The 24,489-nt window shown below is 49.5% G+C and overlaps 1 protein-coding gene across 8 annotated transcripts in view; it reads left to right on the top strand.

Annotated features, from left to right (window-relative positions):
• The first annotated feature begins 9,846 nt into the window (after nt 1-9,846).
• The window catches only part of ASAP3 (ArfGAP with SH3 domain, ankyrin repeat and PH domain 3), a 47,451-nt gene continuing 32,808 nt past the window's right edge, over nt 9,847-24,489 (top strand). For 3 of the 8 annotated variants that reach the window (XM_036849616.1, XM_036849591.1, XM_036849567.1), the window contains exon 1: nt 9,851-10,200. In XM_036849616.1, the coding sequence (XP_036705511.1) occupies nt 10,072-10,200 (129 nt within the window). In that variant the 5' untranslated portion in view covers nt 9,851-10,071. Of the gene's footprint in view, nt 10,201-24,489 lie in introns of all 8 variants that reach the window. The other 5 variants (XM_036849583.1, XM_036849558.1, XM_036849605.1 and 2 more) reach the window with 4 other exon arrangements.

Here is a 24,489-nt window from a genome sequence, read left to right as displayed (position 1 = left end):
TTACGGCGTTGTGTACTTTATGAGCATGCTCTCCTTTAATCCTCACAACAACCCCATGAGACAGGCACTATTCTCTCCATTTTCCATTGGAGAAATGGAGGCTTGCCCACGCTAATAAGGAGCACAGCCAGGATGGAAACGCAGGCCTGTCTCCAAAGGTTGTCCCCACTAGGCTTGAGAAAAGACTTTGCATGATAGTCTCTGCTCCAAGTTGCCTGGATGGGCTTCAGCCAAAGGTGCTGGGGGCTCTTCCTGTCTGGAGCAGGGGCAGAGGCTTGGAAGACTGGCTATCCTCTCCCTCCAATGAGGAAGTTGGTGAAGACAACTTGGACTTAGTTATCCAGCCCGGCTTGAATCTGCTTTCACCTAGGCCGGGAGATAGACGCGCAGGCACTGAACACCGGTTTACAGCCACATTCCCTGCGTTTGTCCCCTGGTTCCATCACTTGAGTACTGGTAACCTTGGGTAAGTTCCGTACTGCTCCTATCTTAGTTTCCTATTCTACAAAATGGGTATAATAACAGTACCTACCTATGAGAGCATTCTATGAGTTATTGTATGTAATGGGCTTAGAAAAGTACCTACACTGAGTAAATCTGATAACTGATATTATTTTCATTTTTATTTCATATCTGGGAAACCCACCCCATCTCAGGCACCCTTCTCAGAAACAATGGTGGTGGCAGGCTGTGCAGATGGATTCACGTACATACCCCTTTTTTTAATATATAAATTTATTTATTTTACTTATTTATTTTTGGCTGCATTGGATCTTTCTCTAGTAGCGGCGAGCAGGGGCTACTCTTCGTTGTGGTGTGCAGGCTTCTCATTGCAGTGGCTTCTCTTGTTGTGGAGCATGGGCTCTAGGCGTGTGGGCTTCAGTAGTTGTGGCACGTGGGCTCAGTAGTTGTGGCACATGGGCTTAGTTGCTCCGTAGCATGTGGGATCTTCCCAGACCAGGGCTTGAACCCGTGTCCTCTGCATTGGCAGACGGATTCTAAACCACTGTGCCACCAGGGAAGCCCACGTACATACCCTTTTAATATGAATATTTCTATGTGTTCACCAAATATCTCCTTAGGAATTTTAAACCTCTTATGGGTTTGTGAACCATTTGGGAATCTGATGACAACTACAGATCTTTGTAAATCTGATCAGTCCACACTTCTCTGCAAATTGCCCCTATAGGTGCCCTGCAGTCTATATTTGTACTCATGGTGTAGGCAGCTCCCACAGCTCCCAGGGAGCCTGGCCCACCCTAGTGGACACTCAGTGTTACTGTGCCCAGCCTTCCAGCTGGGCAGGCTGTGCACTGCTCCCCTCTAGGGGGCGCCATGATGTAGACTGCAATTCACAGTCAAGTGTGCAGCAGGGAGGCTTGGGAGCTTCTTCTGAGGCAGGCTGGGGCCATCCAACTCTCTCTCAAGGGAATTTAAGAGTTGAGATTCTGAGATTAGTCTCTGCTGGTGGCTTGAACTGAGGATATGCAAACAAAGACCATTTGGCCCTGAAGAGTAGCTTCCTTTGGCTCTTGGGTACTTTCCAGTTCCTGGGGGATCTTTGGGTAGGAAACGTCTTGCGCAACTTGAGGTCACAGGGTCATGTAGCTCTCGTTCTAGCAAAGGGTAGATAGGGGTGGGTCTTTATACACAGGGAGTGAGGGGGAAGCAAGGAAACAAAGTGAGACATGATGAGGAAGCACAGGGGTACCAAAGGGAAGGGTACCAAACCATCTCAGGGCATCAGGGAAGGCTTCCTGAGGCAGTGACATCTGTGACATCTGAGTTATGAGAATGAATAGGAGGTCAGCAGGCAAAGAAACTGGAAAAGTAATGCAGGCAGAAGGAACAGGCTGTGCATGAGAAGAGAGGTAACCTCAGGAACTGGGCTGAGGTTGGTTTTCTTCTCCTGAGAGAGGATTGGAGAGGCAGATGGGGCTAGGTGGGGAAGGGGCTTGTGGCCACGCAAAGGAGCATGGGCTTGATCCTAAGGGGGAGGTGGAGCCCCTCTTTGTATCCACTTCCCTTGGCGGTCCTCATTTTCACTTCTTCTGGTCTCTGGTCATCTCGTCCATGACATGAAACATGAACTCTCCACTCCCTGGAGGTGAGCCTAGAACCTACCACCAGAAGGTAGATTATGGATCAGTGGATAAAGCAGGGATTTTTAAAAAAATAAATTTATTTATATATTTTATTTTATTTATTTGGCTGCATTGGGTCTCCATTGCTGCGTGCAGGCTTTCTCTAGTTACGGTGAGCGGGGGCCACGCTTCGTTACAGTGTGCAGGCTTCTCATTGCGGTGGCTTCTCTTGTTGCCGAGCACGGGCTCTAGGAGCGCGGGCTTCAGTAGTTGTGGCACATGGGCTCAGTAGTTGCGGCACGCGAGCTCTAGAGTGCAGGCTCAGTAGTTGTGGCGCACGGGCTTAGTTGCTCCGCGGTGTATGGGATCTTCCCAGACCAGGGCTCGAACCCATGTCCCCTGCATTAGCAGGCAGATTCTTAACCACTGCGCCACCAGGGAAGGCCCTGAAGCAGGGATTTTGACCGCAAATAAGCCTGGATTCTAAACCTGCCCCTGCCACTCACTGGTCATGTAACTTTGGGCATCAGTAAAATGGGGGTTAATAACACCTACTGGATTGATCAAATATTTATTGCAGGCCTTCTATGCACCAGACATGGGAATGGACAATAACTAACACATATTGAGCTAAGACATATACTGTATGCCAGGCACTACTGCTAAATCCTGTACATCCGTTAGCTCACTTAATCATTTCTATAACCCTTTGAGGGAGGCACCATTATTCCCCCATTTTGCAGATGAGGAAACTGAGGCTCACAGAGATTAAGCTATTTACCCAAGGTTGATGGCAAAGCCAGGATTCAAACCCAGGCAGTCTGGCTCCAAAGCCTAGGCACATAACCTGGTTCCCCACAAAGCCTTAATCAGGACAAAGAAGCTCCTACTCTCACAGAACTTACATTCTAATGGAGGGAGCAAACAGTAAACCAATAAGAAAAGCAGCATGTGAAAATGTACAAGTATTAAAAGGTGCTCAATAGGGAAAAATAGAGCAGGGTAAGTGTGATCGAGAGTGTGCGGAAGAGGCAGGAGACTGCAGTTTTAAATAGGATGGTCAGGTGGTGACAGTTAAGCTAAGACTTGAAAAAAAGAGAGGGAGTTGGCCATGTGGGTATCCAGGGGAAGAGTATTCTAGGCGGGAGGAGCAGCCAGTGCAAAGGTCCTGAGGCAGGAGTGTGCCTAGTGCATTCAAGGAACAAGGATGTCAGTGTGACTGGAACAGAGGTGGAGAACATGGGGAAGAGTGGATGAGGTCAGAGAGTGACAGATTATATAGGGCTTGCAGGCCATGCAAGGACTTGGCTTTTAGTCTGGGTGAAATGAGGAGCCATTAGAGGGTTTTGAGGTGTGAAACTACATAATCTGACATGACATATTTTTAAATTTTATTTATTTATTTTATTTTTGGCTGCATTGGGTCTTTGTTGCTGCACGCAGACTTTCTCTAGTTGCAGCGAGCAGGGGCTACTCTTCTTTGCGGTGCACGGGCTTCTCATTGTGGTGGCTTCTCTTTTTGCGGAGCATGGGTTCTAGGTGCACAGGCTTCAGTAGTTGCGGCGCATGGGGTCTAGAGCACAGGCTCAGTAGTTGTGGCACACGGGCTTAGTTGCTCCATGGCATGTGGAATCTTCCCCAACCATGGCTCAAACCCATGTCCCCTGCGTTGGCAGGTGGATTCTTAACCACAGCGCCACCAGGGAAGCCCCTGACATGACATTTCAAAGGCTCACTTGCTGCTCTGTTGAGAATAGCCTGTAGAGGAGCAAAGGGTGGAAGCAGAGAGACCAATCAGAAGGCACCCGAAGGAATGCAGGCAAGAGATGATGTGGCTTGGATCAGTGATGTGGGGTGGTGGATTCTGAATCTATTTGGGGGGAAGAGCCAACAGATCTCCTGATGTGGGGAAAGAGGTTTGGGAAGGGAAATCAGGAGCTCAGCTTTGAACATATTAAGTTCAAGATGCCCTATTAGCATTCCCGGTGGGAGTGTCAAGGAGGTGGTGGGATATGGGAGTCTGGAGTTCAGGGGAGAGGTCCAGGCTGGAGTTATAAGTTTGGGAATCACCAGGATCTAAATGGTATTTAAAGTCATGGGACTGGATGAGATCATCAAGGGAGTGAGCATGGAGGTAGGGGAGTAGAAGACCAAGGACTGCGTCCTCAGTGTTAAGAAATCACAAAGAACAGGAAGAACCAGAAAGGGAGATCAAGAAGGAGGCATCAGTGAGGGAGGAAGAAAATCAAAATAGTGTGGTGTCCTGGGGGCCAAGTGAAGAAAGTGTAGCATGGAGGAAGCTGCTGGGAGGCCAAGCGTGGTGAGAACTGAGCAGTGATTATTGGGTTCAGGACCGTGGTGGTCTCTGGTGACCTTGATGAGAGCAGTTTCAGTGGTTAGTGGGAGCAGAAGCCTGATCAGTGGTAGTTTAAGAGAATATCAGAGTACAGGCATGGACTCCTTCCTAAACTCCTACTGCTCTGCCCACTGGCTCCTTGGAGCTGCCTCCAGGGCCACTCTGAGTTCATTTCTCACCCTCCCCGCTGCTCAGTCCCAGCAACATCCTGGATTCTCCTCTTGACAGATGGCAGTTTGCCCATGACCCAAAATCAAGCAAAATAATCCAATGATGCAGGTGAACAATTGTCCAAGCAGCTGCTCCTGACTCTATACTACTGGTTGCAGGCAGAAATAAAGAGAAGCTATCTTAAGAGGTTCTATTTTAAAAGTTATGAAGCGGGGCTTCCCTGGAGGCGCAGTGGTTAAGAATCCACCTGCCAATGCAGGGGACACAGGTTCGAGCCCTGGTCCGCGAAGATCCCACATGCCCTGGAGCAACTAAGCCCGTGCACCACAACTACTGAGCCTGCGCTCTAGAGCCCGTGAGCCACAACTACTGAGCCCGCACGCCACAACTACTGAAGCCCGCGTGCCTAGAGCCCGTGCTCCGCAACAAGAGAAGCCACTGCAATGAGAAGCCACGCACTGCAACAAAGAGTAGCCCCCGCTCGCCACAACGAGAGAAACCCCGCGAACAGCAATGAAGACCCAACACAGTCAAAAATAAATTAATTAAATAAATAAATTTTTTTAAAAAAATAATAAAAATAAATAAATGTTATGAAGCTAAAAGAGAGTATTTGCATTAGGTACATCAAACACTGGGATTCTTACATTTTTATCCTCTGTCTATTTTAACCCAATATAAACATAATCTTGGGCATGACGTGATATCAAACATCTATAGATTACTTAAAGATTACCCCAAACCTGGAAATTTAGGGAAAATTTCACTGTAATTGAATTGTTCACATAATATTTAAATAAAAGCAAAATGTTATTTTACTGAAAAGAAAAATATCAGAAGAAAGGAATTCGATACTGTAAATATAGTGACGACTTTTCAAGGACTTCTGAAAGGGGAGCAGAGAAATGGGGCAGTAGCTGGAGGGAGGAGTTAGAATTCAAGAGGAATTGTTTTAATTATGGGAGACATTACAGCATGTGTCCACACTGATGGGAACGGACTTTTCTGTACTGTCTTTTTCTTTGCTCATTCTGTCCCAAATCCCTCAGATCCTTCAGGGCTCAGCTCAGGTGCCGTTCTTCTCTGAAGCTGCCCCATCCTCCCTGAGCCAGACAGGGAAAGGACTCTTTTCCCCTCCCCACCCCTAATTCCCGTAGCACCTTGTTAAGGGCATTTATAATTTGCATTGTATGATTATTTGGGTACAAGTTTCCTGAGAACTGCTCCATATCTTGCACACCTTTGTATCCAAAGCCTCCCCACTTGTCATTTTCCACTCAGGAATACACCTAGAACTGCTTGATAAATGTTTATTGAGTGAACAAGTGAATTCCAGGGAGCTGGATTTGCACTGGCTGGACCAGGGACCTAGAAACAGCAATTTTATAAGTAGTGTGTCTCAAATTCTTTCCTTGAAATAGCCTTCGTAAAGTGAATGTTTATGTAGGATGGTCTGGGGAAATAACTAGAAGCAACTGAAATTTCCTTGAAGGCACATGTTTTCTCTGAAAGTTCCTAAAACTTTTGCAACCTACCCGGATATAGCTCTGGGTTTATCTTATTTCCAAATAATACTGTAATTTACTTACCATTTATTATTCAGTTTCTCCCAGAAGTCTTGAAATAAAAATTATGCTTCAGAAAGTGGCCCACCCTCAGCAGTATGTGTCTCTTGGTTTGAGTATCTGATAGAGGATTTGACATTGAAGAAGTTGCTTTACAAAATAGTAATAATTTGTTAGCCTGCAAGATATTACGATAGTATTCTGCCTCTGGTTGGTGGCATGTTTTAATTGTAGGAGAGAATATATGGAACATGTATATCTGCTTATAAGAGGCAATATTTTCTAGTTAGGTAGCATAGTTTGGTGATTAAGAATAAAACAAAAGCTTTGGAGTCATGCAGACTTTGGTTGAAATCTTGGTTATATCTTCATTCTGACTTTATACAAATTAACCCCTCTAAGCCTTGGTTTTCCCACCTGTAACACAGAGATGGGAAGAATAATGTTCCCCGACTCCTTGGGTTGTTGTGGATATTGAGTGAGCTATTGCTTGTATAGCCCTTGGCACTGTGACTAATACACAGTAAGTGCTCAATAAATAAATAAGTGGGCCAGAGACCCAGACCAGCAAACAGGTGATTACAGTTCTCAGTGAGAAGTGCTGGGGCAGGGGATACCGGGTCCTGTGGGAGTTCCAAGAAGGACATTGGGAAAGGCTTCCTGGAGGAATTGACATCCAATATGAGCAGTTGAAAGGAGGTCGGGGAGTGCTATGGGCAGAAGGAAGAATAATGAGAGAGCTTGGCTCATGGCAGGAAAGGAGGGGTGAGAGGTAAGGAAGAAAATGAAAACGGCAGGAGCAAAAGATCATGCAGGACCAGGTAGCCATGAAAAAAGTTTGTCTTTCATCCAGAGGGCAATGGGGGCCATTGAAGAGTTCTAACCAGGGGAGCAACAGATCAGATATGCAAGACTGGGCACAGAGAGACTGGTGAGGAGGTCAGAGGTAGTGTGGCCTGGACTGGGGTTGGCCAGGAGCTGGAGAAGGTGGCTGTATTTGTGAGACATTCAGGAGGTAGTGATAATGATTGAGTGTAGGTTGGTGGAAGGAGATGGGGAGGATGATCGTCAGGGAGTGCACAGTGGTGCCTTCCACCAAGACAGGGACAGAGAAGGAGCTGGGACCAGAAGTGAGGTACAAGATGCCCAGTTCGGTTTTGGACATATAGATTGTCTGTGAGATAGTCGCATGAAACCATCCTATAAATGGTTGGATACATAGATCTTAAGCCTTGGAAAATGTGGTAGGCTCAGTAAGGCCCGCAAAGATACCCAGGTCCTAATCCCTGGAACCTGTAAATGTTATCTTATATGGCAAAAGGAATTTTGCAGATGTGATTAATTTAAGGTTCCTGAGATGGGGAGATCATCCTGGATCATCTGGGTGGGCCAAAAATGTAACCATAAATGTGCTTATAATATGGAGATCAAGGGAGATTAGACCACAGAAAGGTAGGTAATGTGACACAGAAGCAAGATGCCCTTTAAGATGGAGGAACTTGGCCACAGGCCAAAGAATGCAAGGAATGCAGTTCTAGAAGCTGGAAAAGGTGAGGAAACAGATGCTCCCCTAGAGCATTTGGAGGGAGTGCGGCCCTGCTGATACCTTGACTTCAGTCCAGTGAAACTCACTTCAGACTTCTAACCTCCAGGATTGTAAGAGAATAAATGTGTTGTTTTAAGCCACCAAGTTTGCGTTGTTACAGGAGTCGAATATAGGAGACATCAACATCAGTGGTGTAAAGAGAACTGGTTGAGTTGGATGAAGGTGTTCAGGAAGCCTGAGTAGAGTGAGAAGAGCAGAGGGTCCAGCATTTAAGATACACTCAGAGGAAGTGCGCCTCAGAAAGGGCCCTAAGAAGGAGCAGTCAGAGAGGAGGAGGACCACCGAGGAAAATGGTCCTTTTTCAAAAAATGAAATTACTGTTTGCCGTAGTTCGGGCTGAAAACAGGCTAGAGTGGGTTGAAGGGTGACTGAGGGGTGAACCAGAGTTGTATTTCACAGCCTATTGGTCCTGTCTCCTCCACCAGATTGTACACATTTTTTCCAACTTTCAATTCTATTCCACAAACAGTATAAATTCATTACCAAAACGTTAGGATAGACAGATTAGTTAAAAGAAGAAATTACTCATAACATCCTCAGCTGGTAATATTTTAGTGTATATCTTTTCAGGTTTTTTTTTTTTTCCACTTAAACTACATAATCCTCTCAGTCACTTGGTGGGGTGAAATACCATTAGGCCATTTCAAGAGGTGGAAAATTCAGGCTTAGAGAAGCAAGCAATTTACTCAGCTGTACACAGCTGGTCAACAGCAGTACCAGGTTGGGGACTTAGACCTATCTGACTCCAAAGCCAATGTTCTTCACCGCAGTGCTTCCCTGATATTTTCCAGAGGACTTCGGGCTCCAGAACTAAATCTAAGTGGATTTTTATCCTGAACACCATCCCTCATCCACCCAAATATATAGGTGGTTCCCAAGAGGCAGAGGATAGTGGGTGGGGAGGAGTGGCAATCTTTACCCTGGTGGGGTTGGTGAGCCAGGTTGAGGAGTGAAAGGCAGGAGACTGAGCCCAGGAAGAATGAAGGTGTGGGTGAGAAGGCCGGATAAGAGGGAGCCAGTTCCTGAGCGCCTATTGAGTACACGCACGTGTAAGGTTCCCTCCTCGTAACATCACAACCAAGTGGGCATTAGACTTCCCATTTTGCAGAGAAGAAAAATGAGGTTCCAAGAAGGGATACAATTTTCCCCAAATCACACAGCTATCCGAGGCGCCGAGCCACAAAGACCCTGGAGGCGGGGCACACTATTTAGGGGAGGAGCGAAGGGGCCGTTGGACGGCCCTGGCTGGACGCTGAGCGGAGGCCGAGAGCGGGGTATGCGGAGCAAGGGAGGGGTGGGGCGACTCGGGGCGGAGCGGGGCACCGAGATCCTCCTCCCCCCACCCCGGGCTTGGGAGAGAGACGAGGGGCTGGGTGAGGGCGAAGCTGAAGGGGTGAGGTCATGAGGACTGGGAACTAATGGGTAGGAGAGGAAGACGCAAGGCGCATTAAGGAGGGATGCGGAGATACGGCACCGAGGCTTTGGGAGGCAGGGTGACTTCGGAGGCCCGGGAGCGGGACAAAGGGGCGGAGCCGTGGACGCGCCGAGAGGGAGGTAGCTTTAAGAAAGGGAGGCCAAAGGACCCTGCAGAGAGGCATGGGGCGGGACCGCGGAGCCGGGTGAGGGGCCGAGGGCGGGGAAGTGAGCCAGGGGCGGAGCTCTCTGGGGATGGGAGGCCAGAAGGCTGGGTCGATGGGCCGGGGGCGGGACAGTGAGCCAGGGGCGGAGCTCTCAGGGGCTGGGAGGCCAGGTGGCTGGGTCGATGGGCCGGGGGCGGGGCACTGAGCCAGGGGCGGAGCTCTCAGGGGCTGGGAGGCCAGGTGGCTGGGTCGATGGGTCGGGGGCGGGGCAGTGAGCCAGGGGCGGAGCTCTCAGGGGCTGGGAGGCCAGGTGGCTGGGTCGATGGGCCGAGGGCGGGGCAGTGAGCCAGGGGCGGAGCTCTCTGGGGATGGGAGGCCAGAGGGCTGGGCCGAGGAGCCGGGCGAGGGGCCAGGGGCGGGACTCTCAGGGCTGGGAGGCCCGCGAGGGCGGGGGACGGGCGGTCCAGGCTAAGGTGGGGAGCGAGGCTGGAAGGCCGTGGGCGGGGCCGAGAAGCGGGCGGAGTGGGAAAGGTCTGGGCTCCCAGGACTAGAAGGGACGCGGCTGTGCGGGGCAAAAGCAGTCGGGGGCGGGGCGGCGCGGAGGCCAGGACGGCGCCCGTGGCGGGCTGGGAGGCCGGCCCAGAGCACTGCGGCGAGCGCCCCCCGGGCCCCACTCCGGCAGCCCCGGCGACCCCACCACGCGCCCGCCATGCCCGAGCAGCTCAGCGTCGCCGAGTTCCTGGCCGTCACTGCAGAGGACCTCAGCTCCCCGGCCGGGGCTGCCGCCTTCGCCGCCAAGATGCCCCGGTGCCGCGGGGCAGCACTGGCGCGGGAGGAGGTGAGAGGGCCGAGGCGGGAGGGGTCTGGGGTCTCGGCAGGGCTTCGCCTTGACCTTCACAGGCGTGACCGGAGCTGCGATGGCCCTCCTTACCGCGCCCCAGAAACCTTCCCCCTCCCTAGAGCTGTGAGAACAGAGTGCATCTCAAACATCTGCGTCCTCACCGTCGAGTGTTTGGGGGAGGGCCCGAGGGACCATTTGGGGGTCCTCGAGGTCACCTCGACGACAGACTTCACAGGTCGAGGGACATACCCCCAGTGCTCTTCGTGACCTGCCGCGCCGTCGCTTGTGGGTTTGCTCAGCGCCTCACTGCATCTCTTTGGGTTTTCATCTTTGGAGCCCCACAAGTTCGCCCCCCAAGTCACTCCCCTTCTGGGAAGCGGACCTTCCAGCCTCAGTCCTGAACTTAACTTCTCCCTGGGAGCAGTGAGGCGCCCTCCCCCAGACTGCTGGTTCTGAGATTTGGCCGGTGTTTGTGGAATGAATGCGAATGAGAAGGCGCCAGGAGCCGGGGTTCACCTTGGCCAGGCTGTTCACAAGTTTACAGTCTCCTCTCCCCTCCCCTCTCCTCTTTGTCTTTTCCAGAAATGCATCCCAGGCCTTTTCTTTGGCCCTTGCAGGCTGCCCCACCCCGTTCCCCTGCTCATTGGAGTTAGTTCCTTTTCTCCAGACCCGCTGCAGTTTCCCCGGCCTCCTCTGCAGGAATATTCTAGGGCAGACACCCTGAGGCTTTGGGCCAAAGGAGAATAATGTGTTTTTGCAGCTCCCTTTCAGAAGATGCCCTGAATTGGGGTGGCATTTTGGACCTCAACAGCAGCTCTCACCTTCCATCCTTCACCATAAGAATATTGAGCACCTACTGCGTGGTAGATACAAAGATTTATAGTTCATAATACCCTGGGCCAATGTCTTGGGATATCTCTTCTTCTCCTCCTCTCCCCAGCAGTCTGAACCCCCATCCCACAGTCTGTGTGTATCACTTGGTAAGGGTGATAGAGGACTGTGGAAAGATCACCCACTTTGGGGAAGGCAGACCTGTGTTCAAATTTTGGCTCTGCAGTTTGCCAGCCGTGTGAGCTTGGGCACGTGACCTGATCTGTTTGCGCCCCACTTTTGGCATCTATAAAATGGGGATAATAATGTTTACCTCACAGGACTATGGTATTACATGAGGCCATGTATGTAAGGCATGCATTTTGATTAGTGGAATGATTATGGGGTTAATTGACAGACCTCTTTAGACAGGGACTGGGTCTCTTTTGTCCTCATTTCTCTCACAGAGCCTAGCCTAGTGCTTTGCATATAGTGGGGGTACAGGTTTTAATTAAAATAAGAAGCTTTGGCTTCCTTCCTTGGGCAGAACCAGTAGCTTAGAGTCCACCGCCTATGAATGTAGATTGTATTTTACTGGAGGCTCACAGGGAAACTGCCTCAGAGCCTCATCCTGAGGACAGAGAGCTACCTGAGGTTTGTCTTCATTTTGTGACCTAGAAGAGGTCAGTACAATCAGCATCCTTAGGGCTTTCACAGTTCACACTCTTCTCTGGGTTGTTCATTAAAATGTTAGAGCAGGATCAGGAGAAAGGGCTGTACTATGAACCCTTCTCCAGGGACAGAAATGCCCATTTATGCCCGTGCATCTGGCCTTGCCTGGCTTCGTGTGTGTAAGCACTTGTGCGTGCCTGGGGGAGAGAGCCCTTAGGATGGATCTGGAGGCCATAGCAGACTCCCGTCAGGGCTCAACTTTACCCCAGGTTAAGCCAGACAAAACCCAGTCTCCTTTGCCTTTGGGACTTTAGTTTGGTGCGCGCAAAGGTTCATTTTTGCAACAGAAAGGTTTCTGACACCCAAATACAGTTTTGCTCTTCAGCATTTCAGTGCCTCAAAAGTTAGAATCTGACCTTTGGATTGGACTTTCCTGAGGTTTCCTGTTTGGCTTTGCATTTGTGTTTATATTTACATGTAGTTTGATGCTGTCATTACCCCGATCTCAGTTCTGGGCATGACTAACCCCCAGGCTTGAAGCTCCATTTGGCAGAATCAAAATTTGACTGATTCTCAAAGCAAGTGTTCCAGTCCCAGCTGGTTTCCTGGGAGTAACTAGGGACTCTGTCCTGGGACTTGCGGTCTTTTTTTGCAGTCCTGCTAGGAAGGACCCTGGGCAGGTTACAGGAAGCTAGAATGTCAGTGCTGAGGGACCCTTTAAGATAGAGATCACCTAGGAACTCTCTCATTTAAGACGGGGAAACTGATGTCCAGAGAGTGCTACAGACTTATCTAAGCTCCCACAGCTGGATAGTGGAAGAACTGGCATTTCTACCCAAATGTTCTAACCCCTGGTCCTATTCTCTTTCCTTCTAAAGTCCCTATGTAATTTCTCTGAACCTTAGTTATTTCACCCTTAAAATTTCACCCTATTTCACCTTCCTTGCTTACCTCTCTGGGTTGTTAAATGTTTTTTGTTTTTAATTAAAAGCTGCTCAAATGTGAGGGAGTATTAAGACAGATAATCATTCTGTCAACCGTCGTCTTCCTGTCCTGGGCCCTTTACATCCATCATCTCATTGATATTCACAATAACACAGGTGAAAATGGGCCCAGGGAAGTTAAGGCAGTTGCCTTGTGCCACATAGTGGCTTTGTCTGACTTTAAGGCCTGTGCTATGTCAGTTCTCCATGGCATTTCTCTGCTAGGCACCAAGAACATAAAGATGCTGCTTAGCTTTGCTGGCTGGTTGGGGAGAAGTAGCCTGTCTTAGCGAGGTAAGTGGAACCCCAGGAGTCTGTCCAGAGTACACAGAGAAGGTATGGTTAGTGCCATAAGAGGCCAGTGGAGCGAGGGAGAGAGAGAGAGCAGTGAGGACTGGTGCAGTCAGGGAGAGCTTCCTGGAGGAGGTGACGCTTCCAGATGGGTCTTGAAGGATGGAAGAACTCCATTAAGTGGAGAGGACAAGTGAGTGAATTTGGAGACAGATGGGAAGAAAGCATATTCAGGAACCAAGTAAGCCACTGTGACAGTGCTGAGAATTCATACTATGTCATGTGTCTCAAACTACTAGTGAACTTAAATCTCCCAGTGGGTCTTGGATGAAGCAGTCCACCACAAACAGGGGATCTTCAAAAGCTTGTGTTTTATATATATTTTTTGAGATCTAATGAAGTTTTAATTGAACAAAAGACATACTAATTTTTAATTAAAAATTTAAAATATATAACAGAAAAGACTAAAGTCACCTCTGACCATGTCTCACGATTCCTGTACTCTCCCCAGAGGTAACTGCTATGGAAATGTGCATGCTTCCCAATATCTGTCCTCAGAGAAAATGTATTATCAATAAAGGGGTGGTGGTTAAGAGGAAGGTTTGCCTAAGTCGGTATCATGTCTTATAATGCATAGTTTTAAGTTTCATTGGAGTCAAATTTATCTTTTCCTTTGTGACTGCAGTGTCTTCGAATCTTATTTTAGAAAGGATTTCATTCTTAATTCTTAATATTCTTGTGAATTTTCCATTCTGCTTCATCATGTGTCGATGTTTGTTTTACCAAAATAATAACATTTTTATTTTGCAAAAAATAATAAAAATTATGTAGTCTTAGAGATTTTTTTGCCTGTAAGAAACAGAAACCCTCTAAAGCTTATGTTGAAGGGAAATTTGTTTTAAGGACCTAGAGGTGCCTCATGGGACTGAAGAACAGTATAAGTCAAAGTAGACCTCACCCGGGCCTCACCAGGGCCTCATTTGAATCTGGGAAGTCATCAGGAACAAAGGCAGCTGCTTCCTCATTCCCGCTGTCTCTTGCCTCTTGTTTCTTTCTGCACAGCTAAACAGTGCTTTTGCTCACTTGTCATCACACAGGCCCCAAAGGGCATCACACAGTCTTCTGGGGAAGTCAGGCATCTTCAGCCCCACATTCACGTGACCTCACTGGTCCAGCATCTAAAGGCAACCAAGCCAGTCTTGCGTCCAAGTTCCTGGCAGAGAGGTTGATGGCCCAGCCTAGCTTCTGGATTGGTTCCAGAAGCTGGGTCCCCACCCCTGGTTTCATCAGCAGAGGTCATGGAGGGATTGACTCAGGCAGGGAAACATGGCCACAGAGACCTACATTGTGGGAGGGGACACTTCTCGGAGAAGAGGAGCAGGGCCTGGAAAGTCCCCACCCGCACCCCCATGTGTCCATGGCCATTTCTCTTCATTTGGCACAATATAGGCTCCAGGGAGAGGCACTGTGTTCATCCTGTTTTGTGCCTCTGGTTATCCAGGTGTAAAGGAACCCCAGTTTGGAAAGCTCAGGTGTAGTGGAATTAAAAAGATGGATTGGAGAGCTCAGGGGGTACAGCATGACTTGGAGGGCCTTGAATGTCATTTAGGCATTTGGGCTTTTTGCTGGACAGTGGAGACCAGCGGAGACCATCTTATCTAAGGAATGGATGAGGCCAGCCCTGCCGAGGGACACAGTGGCCAGCATCATGCATGGGAACTGCTCCATGCCAGGCCCTGTATTAGGCACTGGGTAGACACATTGCTTGTTAAAGAGACGCAGTCCCTGCTCTACTGAGCTTACAGTCTTCTGGGGAAGACAGGCAGTAAACAGGTAAACAAACAAGTCAGTAATTGCACGTGTAATAAATGTCATGAAGGCTCATTCTCCCTGTCCAGGCCTGCCTTGAGGTTTGGTCCTGGGTCCTCATCTCTTGGCATGCTAGCCTCTCTCCCCAGGCAATCTCATCCACACCCATGGGTTCAGTCCTCTTCCATCTTCAGGTGACTCACACATTTGTACCTTTAGCCCAGACCCTCATGTCCAACTGCTCACTCAGCTGTTTCATTTGGACACGTCAAAGCCACATTCATGACTTCCCCCCCGAGGCTGGCCATTCTGGTGTCCCCTTCTCAGAGAGTGGTCCCTCCCTCTCTTCTGGTAAGCAAGCCAGAAGCTCCACATGCTCCCTTTATCACCAAGGGTCATCAGTGTTACCTTCTAAACATCTCTGCCATCCCTCTACTTCTCTACATCGCTACCCTAGTCCCCATCGTCACCTCTCCCATGGAACACTGCACTGGCCTCCTAACTTGTCTTTCCACATTTACTCTATAGCTCAGTTATCCCTAATAGCACCGTGTGTCTCTCTCCTTTGCAGCACACATCCTAGATAAATTTTACATTTATTTGCATAATTACTTTGTTAAAATCTGATTTCTCACTAGATTTTGACTTCCATGAGAAAATAACCTATCTCACCATTTTATCCCTAGTATTTACCACAGCACCATAGTAGGAGCTCGGAAAATATCGATGGGAGTAACAAATAAAGAAAAGAAGAAACCTGAGAAGGAGCATTAATAAAGAATAATGGTGTAAGGGTGCTCCAGTTGGAGGGAACATCTTAGGCAAAGGCCCTGAGTCAGTAAAGAACCTAAAGTATTTGTGACACTGAAAGGAGGCCAGAGGAGCAGAAACATAGCGATGGCAAATGGAAGAGTGACAACAGATGAGTTTGGGAAGGTAGGCTGGAGCCAGATCATATTCAAGTTTGTAGGCCCTGGTGGCAAGTTTGGATTTTATTTATTTTGCAGGCAAGCAACATGATCCAATTTATATTTTAGGACAGTCATATAAGCTGCTGTGTGGAGATGAGATTGGAGGGGGCAGGAGAGGACCCAAGGAGGCTGTTGGCAGTTGTCCATGGAAGAGACGATGGTGCTGTGGATAGGGCCGTGGTTGATGGAGAAGTGGACAGATTCTATAAGTATTTTATAAGTAGTAGCATCAAGATTTGTTGATGGGGTGCATGTGGGGAGTGGTCAAGAATGGTTCCCAAATTCCTAATGGAAGAATGCCATTGCCCCTTCCTAGGAAGGGGAAATCTGGGAGAGGAACAGGTTTGGAGGAGAGTCAAGAATTCTGTTTTTACATCTTACTGATCTTTGAGACATACAAGGGGAGAAATCAAGAAGACATTTAGATATATGAGTTTGGAGGTCAAAGGAGTGGGTGGGCTGGAGATACACATTTGAGAGTTGTCAGCATTGAGATAGTGGGTTTCAAACTTGGATCTGTATAAGAATCACCTGGCATCATTCCCAGAGAGTCCAATTCAGTAGCTGTTTCTTACTTAGGCTTCTTACTGCAAGTAACAGAAACCAACCTGAGCCGATTTAGACAGAAGAGGAGTTCCCTGAAAGGGAATATTCAGTAGTTCACAGGATTTCTGGGAAGCTAGAGAACTGGGGCGAGGCAGCAGGGGGGATCTCAGCCAAAATCACTCCACTGAGCCAGTCTGGCGAGGACACTACTGCCTCGCACTAAATGCCACAGCATATACCACCACTGTCCCCTGGGGACTGGGCACCTTCACTGCTGTTGCCATCAGTATAAGAATGATCTTCCACTCTCTCTGCTCCTGATTCAAAGTCTGTAGTGAGTGCCTCTGATTGGCCAAGGCTAGCTCATACTTACCTGTACCCTAGCTGCAAAAGAGTCTGGAAAAGCATGAATTTGGTCTCGTCAGCTTTTGTAGGAGGCAAGCTCTGCTGAGACTTGTGCAGCAAGTAGTTTCCCAGATGTAGGAGAGAGGTTCAGATACCAGTCTGGCAAAAATGACAAGTGTCCGGGACTTCCATGGTGGCACAGTGGTTAAGAACCTGCCTGTCAATGCAGGGGACACGGGTTCAAGCTCCGGTCCGGGCAGATCCCACATGCTGCGGAGCAACTAAGCCCGTGCGCCACAACTACTGAGTCTGTGCTCTAGAGCCTGCAAGCCACAACTACTGAAGCCCGCACACCTAGAGGCCGTACTCCGCAACAAGAAAAGCCACCGCAATGAGAAGCCCACGCACCGCAACGAAGAGTAGCCCCTACTCACTGCAACTAGAGAAAAGCCCACGCTCAACAACGAAGACCCAATGCAGCCAAAGATAAATAAATGATTTATAATTAATTATAAATTAATTGTTATTTAATTAATAATAATTAATTTAATTAATTAATTTTTAAAAATGACAAATGTCCTTGGCAGGTTCACCAGCCTGCAGGAGGGTGTCTGGGAATCTGCATCTTAACCAGCACCCCCAAGAGTTGCTCATGCACGTGGTCCATGAACCACATAATGCGTATAGTACATTAGCTGGTTTTAAAGAAGTGGGAGTGGATAAAATCACCCAAGGAAAGGAATGAAGAGGACCTGGGCCCAAGCTCTGGGGAACTCAGGATCGAGAGATTAGGATGGGAAGAGTAGTTAATGAAGGAGACTGAGAAGGAGCTGCCGATGAGGAAGGAAGGAAATCGAGAGAGGTCCGTGCCTCAGAAGCCAGGGGAGGAATGTTCCGATGAGGGAGCCACGCTCAGCTTTGTCGGATGCTGCCTAGGTGTCCAGAGGTCACATAAGAAAATGACAGAGACACGACCCCTGACGTCAGCAACACGGAGGTCACTGATGACCTTGAGAACTGATTTAGGGGAAAAAAAAAAAAACAGATTTAGTGCTATTTTCCCCTCCACACTGGCCTGGACTGGATTTGAGGAGGAGGCAGATGAGAATTTTTCCTGAGAAGGGAAGTAGAGACATGGGATGGTGGCCAGGGACCTGGGCCAAGAGGGTTTTCCAGGCCAGACTTAGAATCCAGCTCCATCTGAGCCTAGCCTCTTCCCATTCCAGGCTGCCTCTGCACAAGGACACAGGGTTCTCCTGGAGCGTCAGCCTCAAGTCCAGTCTCACAAAGGCTCCTCACCTCCCCAAATGGCCGTCTTTGAGCCCAACTTCCTTGCCTGGTATTCAGCTGTTCTGGCCACCGAGGTGACAGAGGCATATTTGGGGACAGAAACTGGAGCTTTAGGTCAGAGCAGAAGGAAAATGCTTTCCTCAAAAGCAATTTGGTAGTATAGTCCTCAGACATCTCTGCTAGAAAGTCCCTTTGATGGGCCCAGAGTACATGAGGCAGTGAAGCCCACGGAGGCACAATGAGATCCCCAGAGTCTGGGGCAGGGCCCTGGGCCCCCTTTGTCCTGGGAACTTTGTGAGTGGGCATCACTGGGGTCAGAGAGTGGGCCTCACTGTGAAGGGTACAGGAGGCTGAGCTGGGAACAGCTGCTAAAGGTTTTCTAACTGGGCTGGGTTTTGACCTTGACCGAGCTTTTAAGAACTTCAGATGCTGTTGGCTCCACGCAGACCTACAAATCAGAATCTCCCAAGGGTGAGGCCTGGGCAAGGGAACAGTTAGAAGGTTTCCGGGCAACTGATGAGCAGTCAGAGTGAAAACTACTGTGGTGAGCTATTGCATGCCCCCTTAAGGTTAGTTATTCATTAAACACTATTTATTGAACACCTGCTGTGTACGGAGGCGAGATGGTAGGTTCTGAGGGGATGGAGATGACAAGACAAGGTCCCCATCTGGGAAGAAAGACTCACGCCCATGAAAAGATGATTGACAGGGCTTCCCTGGTGGCGCAGTGGTTAAGAATCTGCCTGCCAATTCAGGGGACACGGGTTCGGGCCCTGGTCTGGGAAGATCCCACATGCCACGGAGCAACTAAGCCCGTGAGCCACAGCTACTGAGCCTGCGCGTCTAGAGCCTGTGCTCCACAACGAGAGAAGCCACGACAATGAGAAGCCCGCGCACCGCAATGAAGAGTAGCCCCCACTCGCCGCAACTAGAGAAAGCCTGCGCACAGAAACGAAGACCCAACACAGCCAAAAATAAATAAATTAATTAATTAATTTTAAAAAAAAAGATGATTGACAGCCCACAGCATAGAGGGGTGTGGCTGAGATCTGTGGAGACTGTCCCGTAAGTGAAGTCAGGCAGACCTGGGTTTGAATTCCTATTGGTTGTGTGACCTCGGGCACATGACTTGAATTTTCTGAACCTCGGTTTCCCCATCTGCAAATCAGGGTGATAATAACTATCTTATGGGGTTGTTTGAGGGGATTACATCTAAAGCATCTAGCATCTACCTGGCGCCTAACAGATACTTAATTTTATTTAATTCTCTTTTACTAAAAACACAAGTACACCTGCATATAGGATGGTTAAATAGATTAGGAACCACAGAGAAAAGGGGAGGATAATTGCAACAGGGATGAGGTAATTACTGTGAGTAAGCACTAAAATTGTGCAGTCCTGGCACCAGAGCAAAAAGAAATCTGTGTACCTTGTGGGTGTCCGGGAATGAATAGCTGAGCCTAGGTCTGGATAAGGCAGGTTCTCCCCTCTGCTCTGCCCTTTGCTCTCTCCTCTCTCCCATCCATTCATTTCTTCATCAAACATTCGTTGAGAGCCTACCCCATTCTCAGTCCTGGCTACACGTTACAATCCCCTGGGTTGCTTTTAGGTAGATTTTTTTAAATAGAGACAAAATTCATATTACATAAAATGTACCATTTTAACCATTTTAAAGTGTACAGTTCGGCAGTCTTTATTCACAGTATTGTGCAATCATTACCACTAATTCTAGAACATTTCCATCATCCCAAAAAGAAATACTGTGCTCATTAGAAGTCACTCCCCACTGTCACTTCCCCAGCCTCTGGCAACTTTCAGTCTCTACGAATTTGCCTATTCTGGACATTTCATGTCAGTGGAATCCTACAATATGTGGACTTTTGTGTCTGGCTTCTTTCAGTTAGCATAAGGTTTTCAAGTTTCTTCCATATCATCTGGATTGCTTTTAAAGCAATAAAAATAGGAATAGCAAACACACTAGGCAGTGTTGTAAGCATTTCCCATATACATTTTAACTCATGTAATCCCCATCAAAGGCACAGAGAGATAAAATAACCCAGTAAACAGGATTGCCAAAGAACATACAGGATGTGCGTGCAAGGTATGGGACATGCTTATACTAAAAACTATTCACTGATTATCTGAAATTCAAATATAACTGCATGTCCTGTATTTATTTTTGATAAATTGGGCAACTCTGCTAGCAGTAAGTGGCAGAGCCAGGATTTGGACCGGGGCAGTTCAAAGCACACTTGTGTGCCTTACCTCTCACTCCTCTTCTTCCTACTCAGGGACTCTGACTTAACAGGTCTGAAGTGAGGCTCTGGAACCCTTATTTTTTTAAGCACCCCAGCTGATTCCCCTGGCAGCCTGGGGATGTGTCTCAGGGCCTGGGAATACAGAGATGTCTGCTGGGCAAGATGGGTATCATGCAGCCCTCCCTGTATACCTGGCACTGGGTTAGGTACTTAAATGCCCGATCACATTCAGTCTCATGAGGTAAGTGCTATTATTATCCCATTTGACAGGTGCGAAAATGGAGGCTCAGAGAAACTAAGTCACTTGCCCTAGGTCACACAACTAAGAGTACTGGAACTAGAATTTGGACCTCAGAACAGTGTGATGTCCTGAATTCTTAACCCTTGCTGCCTTTTCTGTGTTCCCACAAGGCCTTGCTAGTATCTATTCATTCATTTACTCACTCATTCATTCCACAAACGTTTACTGCTACTCATGTGCCAGGCCCTGTGCTGGGTGCTGTGGCTATAAAGTCAAATGAGCCAATCCTTGCCCTTTTAGCATTTTCAGCGCCATAGAGATTCAGACGAGGTAAATAAGGGCCACGAATGCTCTGATAGAAGGCTGTAGTGGGCACAGGGTGGCATAAAGTCAGTTTTGCCGTGATGGGGAGGGGGTACCCTGTAAGCTGAGAAGGGAAAGATGGAGTGTTTACTAGGCAGAATGGGAAAAAGGCTTTCCTGGCAGAGGTCTAGCGGCTGGAAACAGTGTGGCACGTTGAGGAAACTGCAGAGTTGGGGAGGACTGGGGTTTAAGGCAGCGGTCCCCAACCTGTTTGGCACCAGGGACCGGTTTTGTGGAAGACAGTTTTTCCACGGACAGGGGGAGCGGGGGATGGTTCAGGCGGTAATGCGGGTGATGGGGAGCGATGGGGACCGGCAGATGAAGCTTCGCTGGCTCTCCCGCCGCTCACCTCCTGCTGTGCGGTACCGGTCTGCGACCCGGGGGATTGGGGACCCCTGGTTTAAGGGATTCATGATGACTATCGAGTTGGGGCAGGGAGGGATTCATCCAGGCCAACAAGGGAACCCAGAGGATGGGTGGCGTGGGGCCCTCTGCTGCTGTGTCCAGGAGGGCAGGCTGGTTCTCCCCAGGGTTGGGTGGAATTCAGGGCTTGGGGCCAGGGGTCAGATGGGAATCTTCAGCGATCCTCCTGCAGAGTTCTTGGTCTCTTAGCTCATCACCGCCGAGCAGTCTCCCGAGGAAAATCCCAGCCAGGAAACTTGGGGTTTGTGGAGGCCTCAGCACACACAGAGGGTGCGGCTCCCTTCCTGCAACCCCTCTTCCTCCCCGCTTCCCACCATGCTGCAAGGGGCAGCTGCTGAGGCTGAGCTGGCAGGGCTGGCCGGGTTCCCGGGCTGGGGAGACGGCTTCAGGGGCCCAACTGAAGGGGCGCACAGCCCGCCACAGGCTCCAGCAGCGCAGGAAGGAAAACAGCGAGAGACTGAGGGATCCTGAAATAATAAATGTCAGAGCTGGCAGGAGCCTTCCACGTCACCGCCCAACCCCTCGTTCCAGACAGGGAGTCGGCCCAGGGAGGGAAGGAGACTGCTCAAGGTCGTACCAGGGGCCGGGGGAGACCTGGGGCTGGCCCCAGGTCCTGCTCCAGGCCTTGCAGTGTAGCTCCTCCTGACAGTCCCAGCCTGGACTCTTGGGGGCTGGGGCTGGGGGCTTATCCAGATGAAAACCATTTGGAGACTTTTGCTCCTGCTGGTGGCTGAAGTTGGGGCAGTCTTGCAGGATATGATTAACCCCGCCTCTGAGTCCCGGAGCTTTGACCTGGAAGGGTCATGTCTGTCAGCTCTAAATTGTATAGGTGGGGAAACGGAGGCACAGACGGAGGAAGGAACTTGCTCAGAGGGATACAGAGGGCCTAATGGCAGAGGCAAGCCTAAAATTCAGTGCCTCCCCTCCCTTCCCCCAAAGTGTTTCTGCATTGCTTCTGAAGATGCCTGACTTCCACCGTTAGAAAAAAATATGACCTAATTTAATCTTCACAGTGATCCTTACAGAGATAAGTGGGGCTCAGAGAGGTGTGATAGTGAGAGAAGGCTCTGGAGGCAGAGGGCTCTACACTTCCTAGAGCTACTGACATGTCCCTGAGCCGGTTGCCTCGCCTCCCCCAGCCTCAGTTTTCTCATCTGTAAAATGGGGAAGATATTAAGTACCTCACAGGAATAAACAAGGTAACAAAAATAAAACGAGCACTTAGCAAGTGGGGTGGCGGTTGGATTCATGTAATCAGATCAGCCTGGGAGCTTGGAACCCGAGTGTCTCCTGTTGGCCATCTGCTTTGAGCTGGGCTGGGCTGTGCTCTCCGTCACCCAGTCGAGCCTGGGGTTCAGGGCTGCACCCCCTTTCTCCCACTTGGCCTGGGTCTGCAGATGAGCCCCAGCATCAGTCTTTCTACCACAAGAATTTTTTTTTGGCCACGCCACACGGCTGGCAGGATCTTAGCTCCCTGACCAGGGATCAAACTTGTGCCCCCTGCAGCAGAAACGTGGAGTCCTGACCACTGGACCGCTGGGGAAGTCCCATCTACCATGAGAATTTATTGAATCACTCCTCTCTTGTTCAGAACCTTGCAGGAGCTCCTCATCACCTGTGGGATAAAACCTAGAGGTTTGGGTTAAAAACATGGATTCTGGAGCCTGACACCCTGGGCTGGAGTCTAGGTTCCACCACTTATCAGCTATGTGAGCTGGACAGATGCCATACCCTGGGCCTGAGGTTCCTCATCTGTAAAACCTCCTGGGGTTGTGGACAGGATTTGGTGAAATAATGCAAAGTCTGTCAGGTGCTTAGAAGAAGCCTGGCATGTGGCAGTGATACAAAAGCATCCCCTCGCCTCTCATTAGAAGCATGGACTCCCAGAGGGTCATTCGGGGCCCTGCTTAGCCTGAGGCCTCACTGCTCACCACTTCCTCACCGGCCCTGGTAGGTGCCTGCCCCATAAGCTCCACGCTGCTCCCCAAATGTGCTGACACCTCTACCCGGGGACTTTACCAAGGCGCCTCTCCCCTCTTAGAGTCACCTTCCCCATCCTACTTTGCTCCACCAGTGTCTCCTCATTTTTCAAGGCTCTGGTGAAGCATCACTTCATCCCAGGGTGGGGTGGGCGCTCCTGGTCTGTGCCCCCCACAGGCTTCTCTTCTGCTCCAGCCTCACCCAGGCCTCCTCAGCCCTTGGCAAGCACATCCTTGTCTATGTTCTGTCTTCCCCACTGGGCTGTGAGCACCTTGAGGGCAGGGCCCAGCCTGACCTTCCTCTCTTCCCAGCACCTTCACGGCCGGGCAAGGTACAGCTGGACACTCAGTATGTGTGGACGAGCCCCTACTGTGTGCCAGTGACTCTGTTGGAGACCTTGCCCCAGCCCCTCCCTCTACCCCACTGGGTAGAGAGGGGCAGGCTTGCAGATTTGAGGTTCCAGGGGAGATGCTTGTTCAGGGAGTAGAGCTGAGCTGGGATTGCCTGGAGGAGGGATGCTAGCAAATACTTCCCAGTCCCACCCTTGCCCCTCCTTGCTGGCCACCCACAAAGGGCCCTGTGGGGCTCCCTGCTTTCTTTGGATCTGCTAATTGGGCAGGTGGGTGAGCAAAAGCAAACTTTGAGCATGATGTGAACAGGACAGCTCACGTTTGCAAGGGCTACAAACTTAGCCAGTCCTTATTGATTCGATTCCCAGTGGGAGGTGGCTGGAACGGCACTGACTATCATTCCCATTTTGCAGATGCGGACCCTGGGGCCCAGAGACTGGAGAGATTGCAGACTTGCTCAGGGTCTTGGTATTGGGTCCAGAATAGAACCCCCAGTCTCCTCTCTCTACATCCTGTGCTCTTTCTACTACGTGCCCTCTTTGGAATTAGGCAGCAGAGCTTGTGCAACTTCCTTTAGCCAGCAGGTCAGCCTTAAGCCCTTCCTGTCTGCCCCTCAAGGACCCTCCCGCCTGGCCCTTGCCCTCCTTTGCCTCTCTCAGGCCGACTTCTCCAAACCCCACTCTCTCCCATCCCATTCCTCTTATCAAAAGCTGTGCCCAGACAGCTGTCCATTGAAAGGGGCCCGCTCATATACTAAGGTGTCAAGGGGTTTCAGGTAACAGTGCAGTGGTCCTCAACTTTTCTGAACATAGGAACCCCCTGTCTTCTTTCATTAACTTCACGTTGTAGACATTTTCAAACACACAAAAGTAGACTCACCCAGCTTCAACAACTTATTTTGCCAATTTTATGTTTTCATCTACTAGCCCTCATTTTTTTCTTATGGAGAATTTG

The sequence above is a fragment of the Balaenoptera musculus genome, chromosome 1 (genome assembly GCF_009873245.2).
Source record: "Balaenoptera musculus isolate JJ_BM4_2016_0621 chromosome 1, mBalMus1.pri.v3, whole genome shotgun sequence".
NCBI lineage: Eukaryota > Metazoa > Chordata > Mammalia > Artiodactyla > Balaenopteridae > Balaenoptera > Balaenoptera musculus.
The sequence above is the reverse complement of the archived record's forward strand: the minus strand, read 5'-3'. Positions and strand labels throughout refer to the sequence as shown.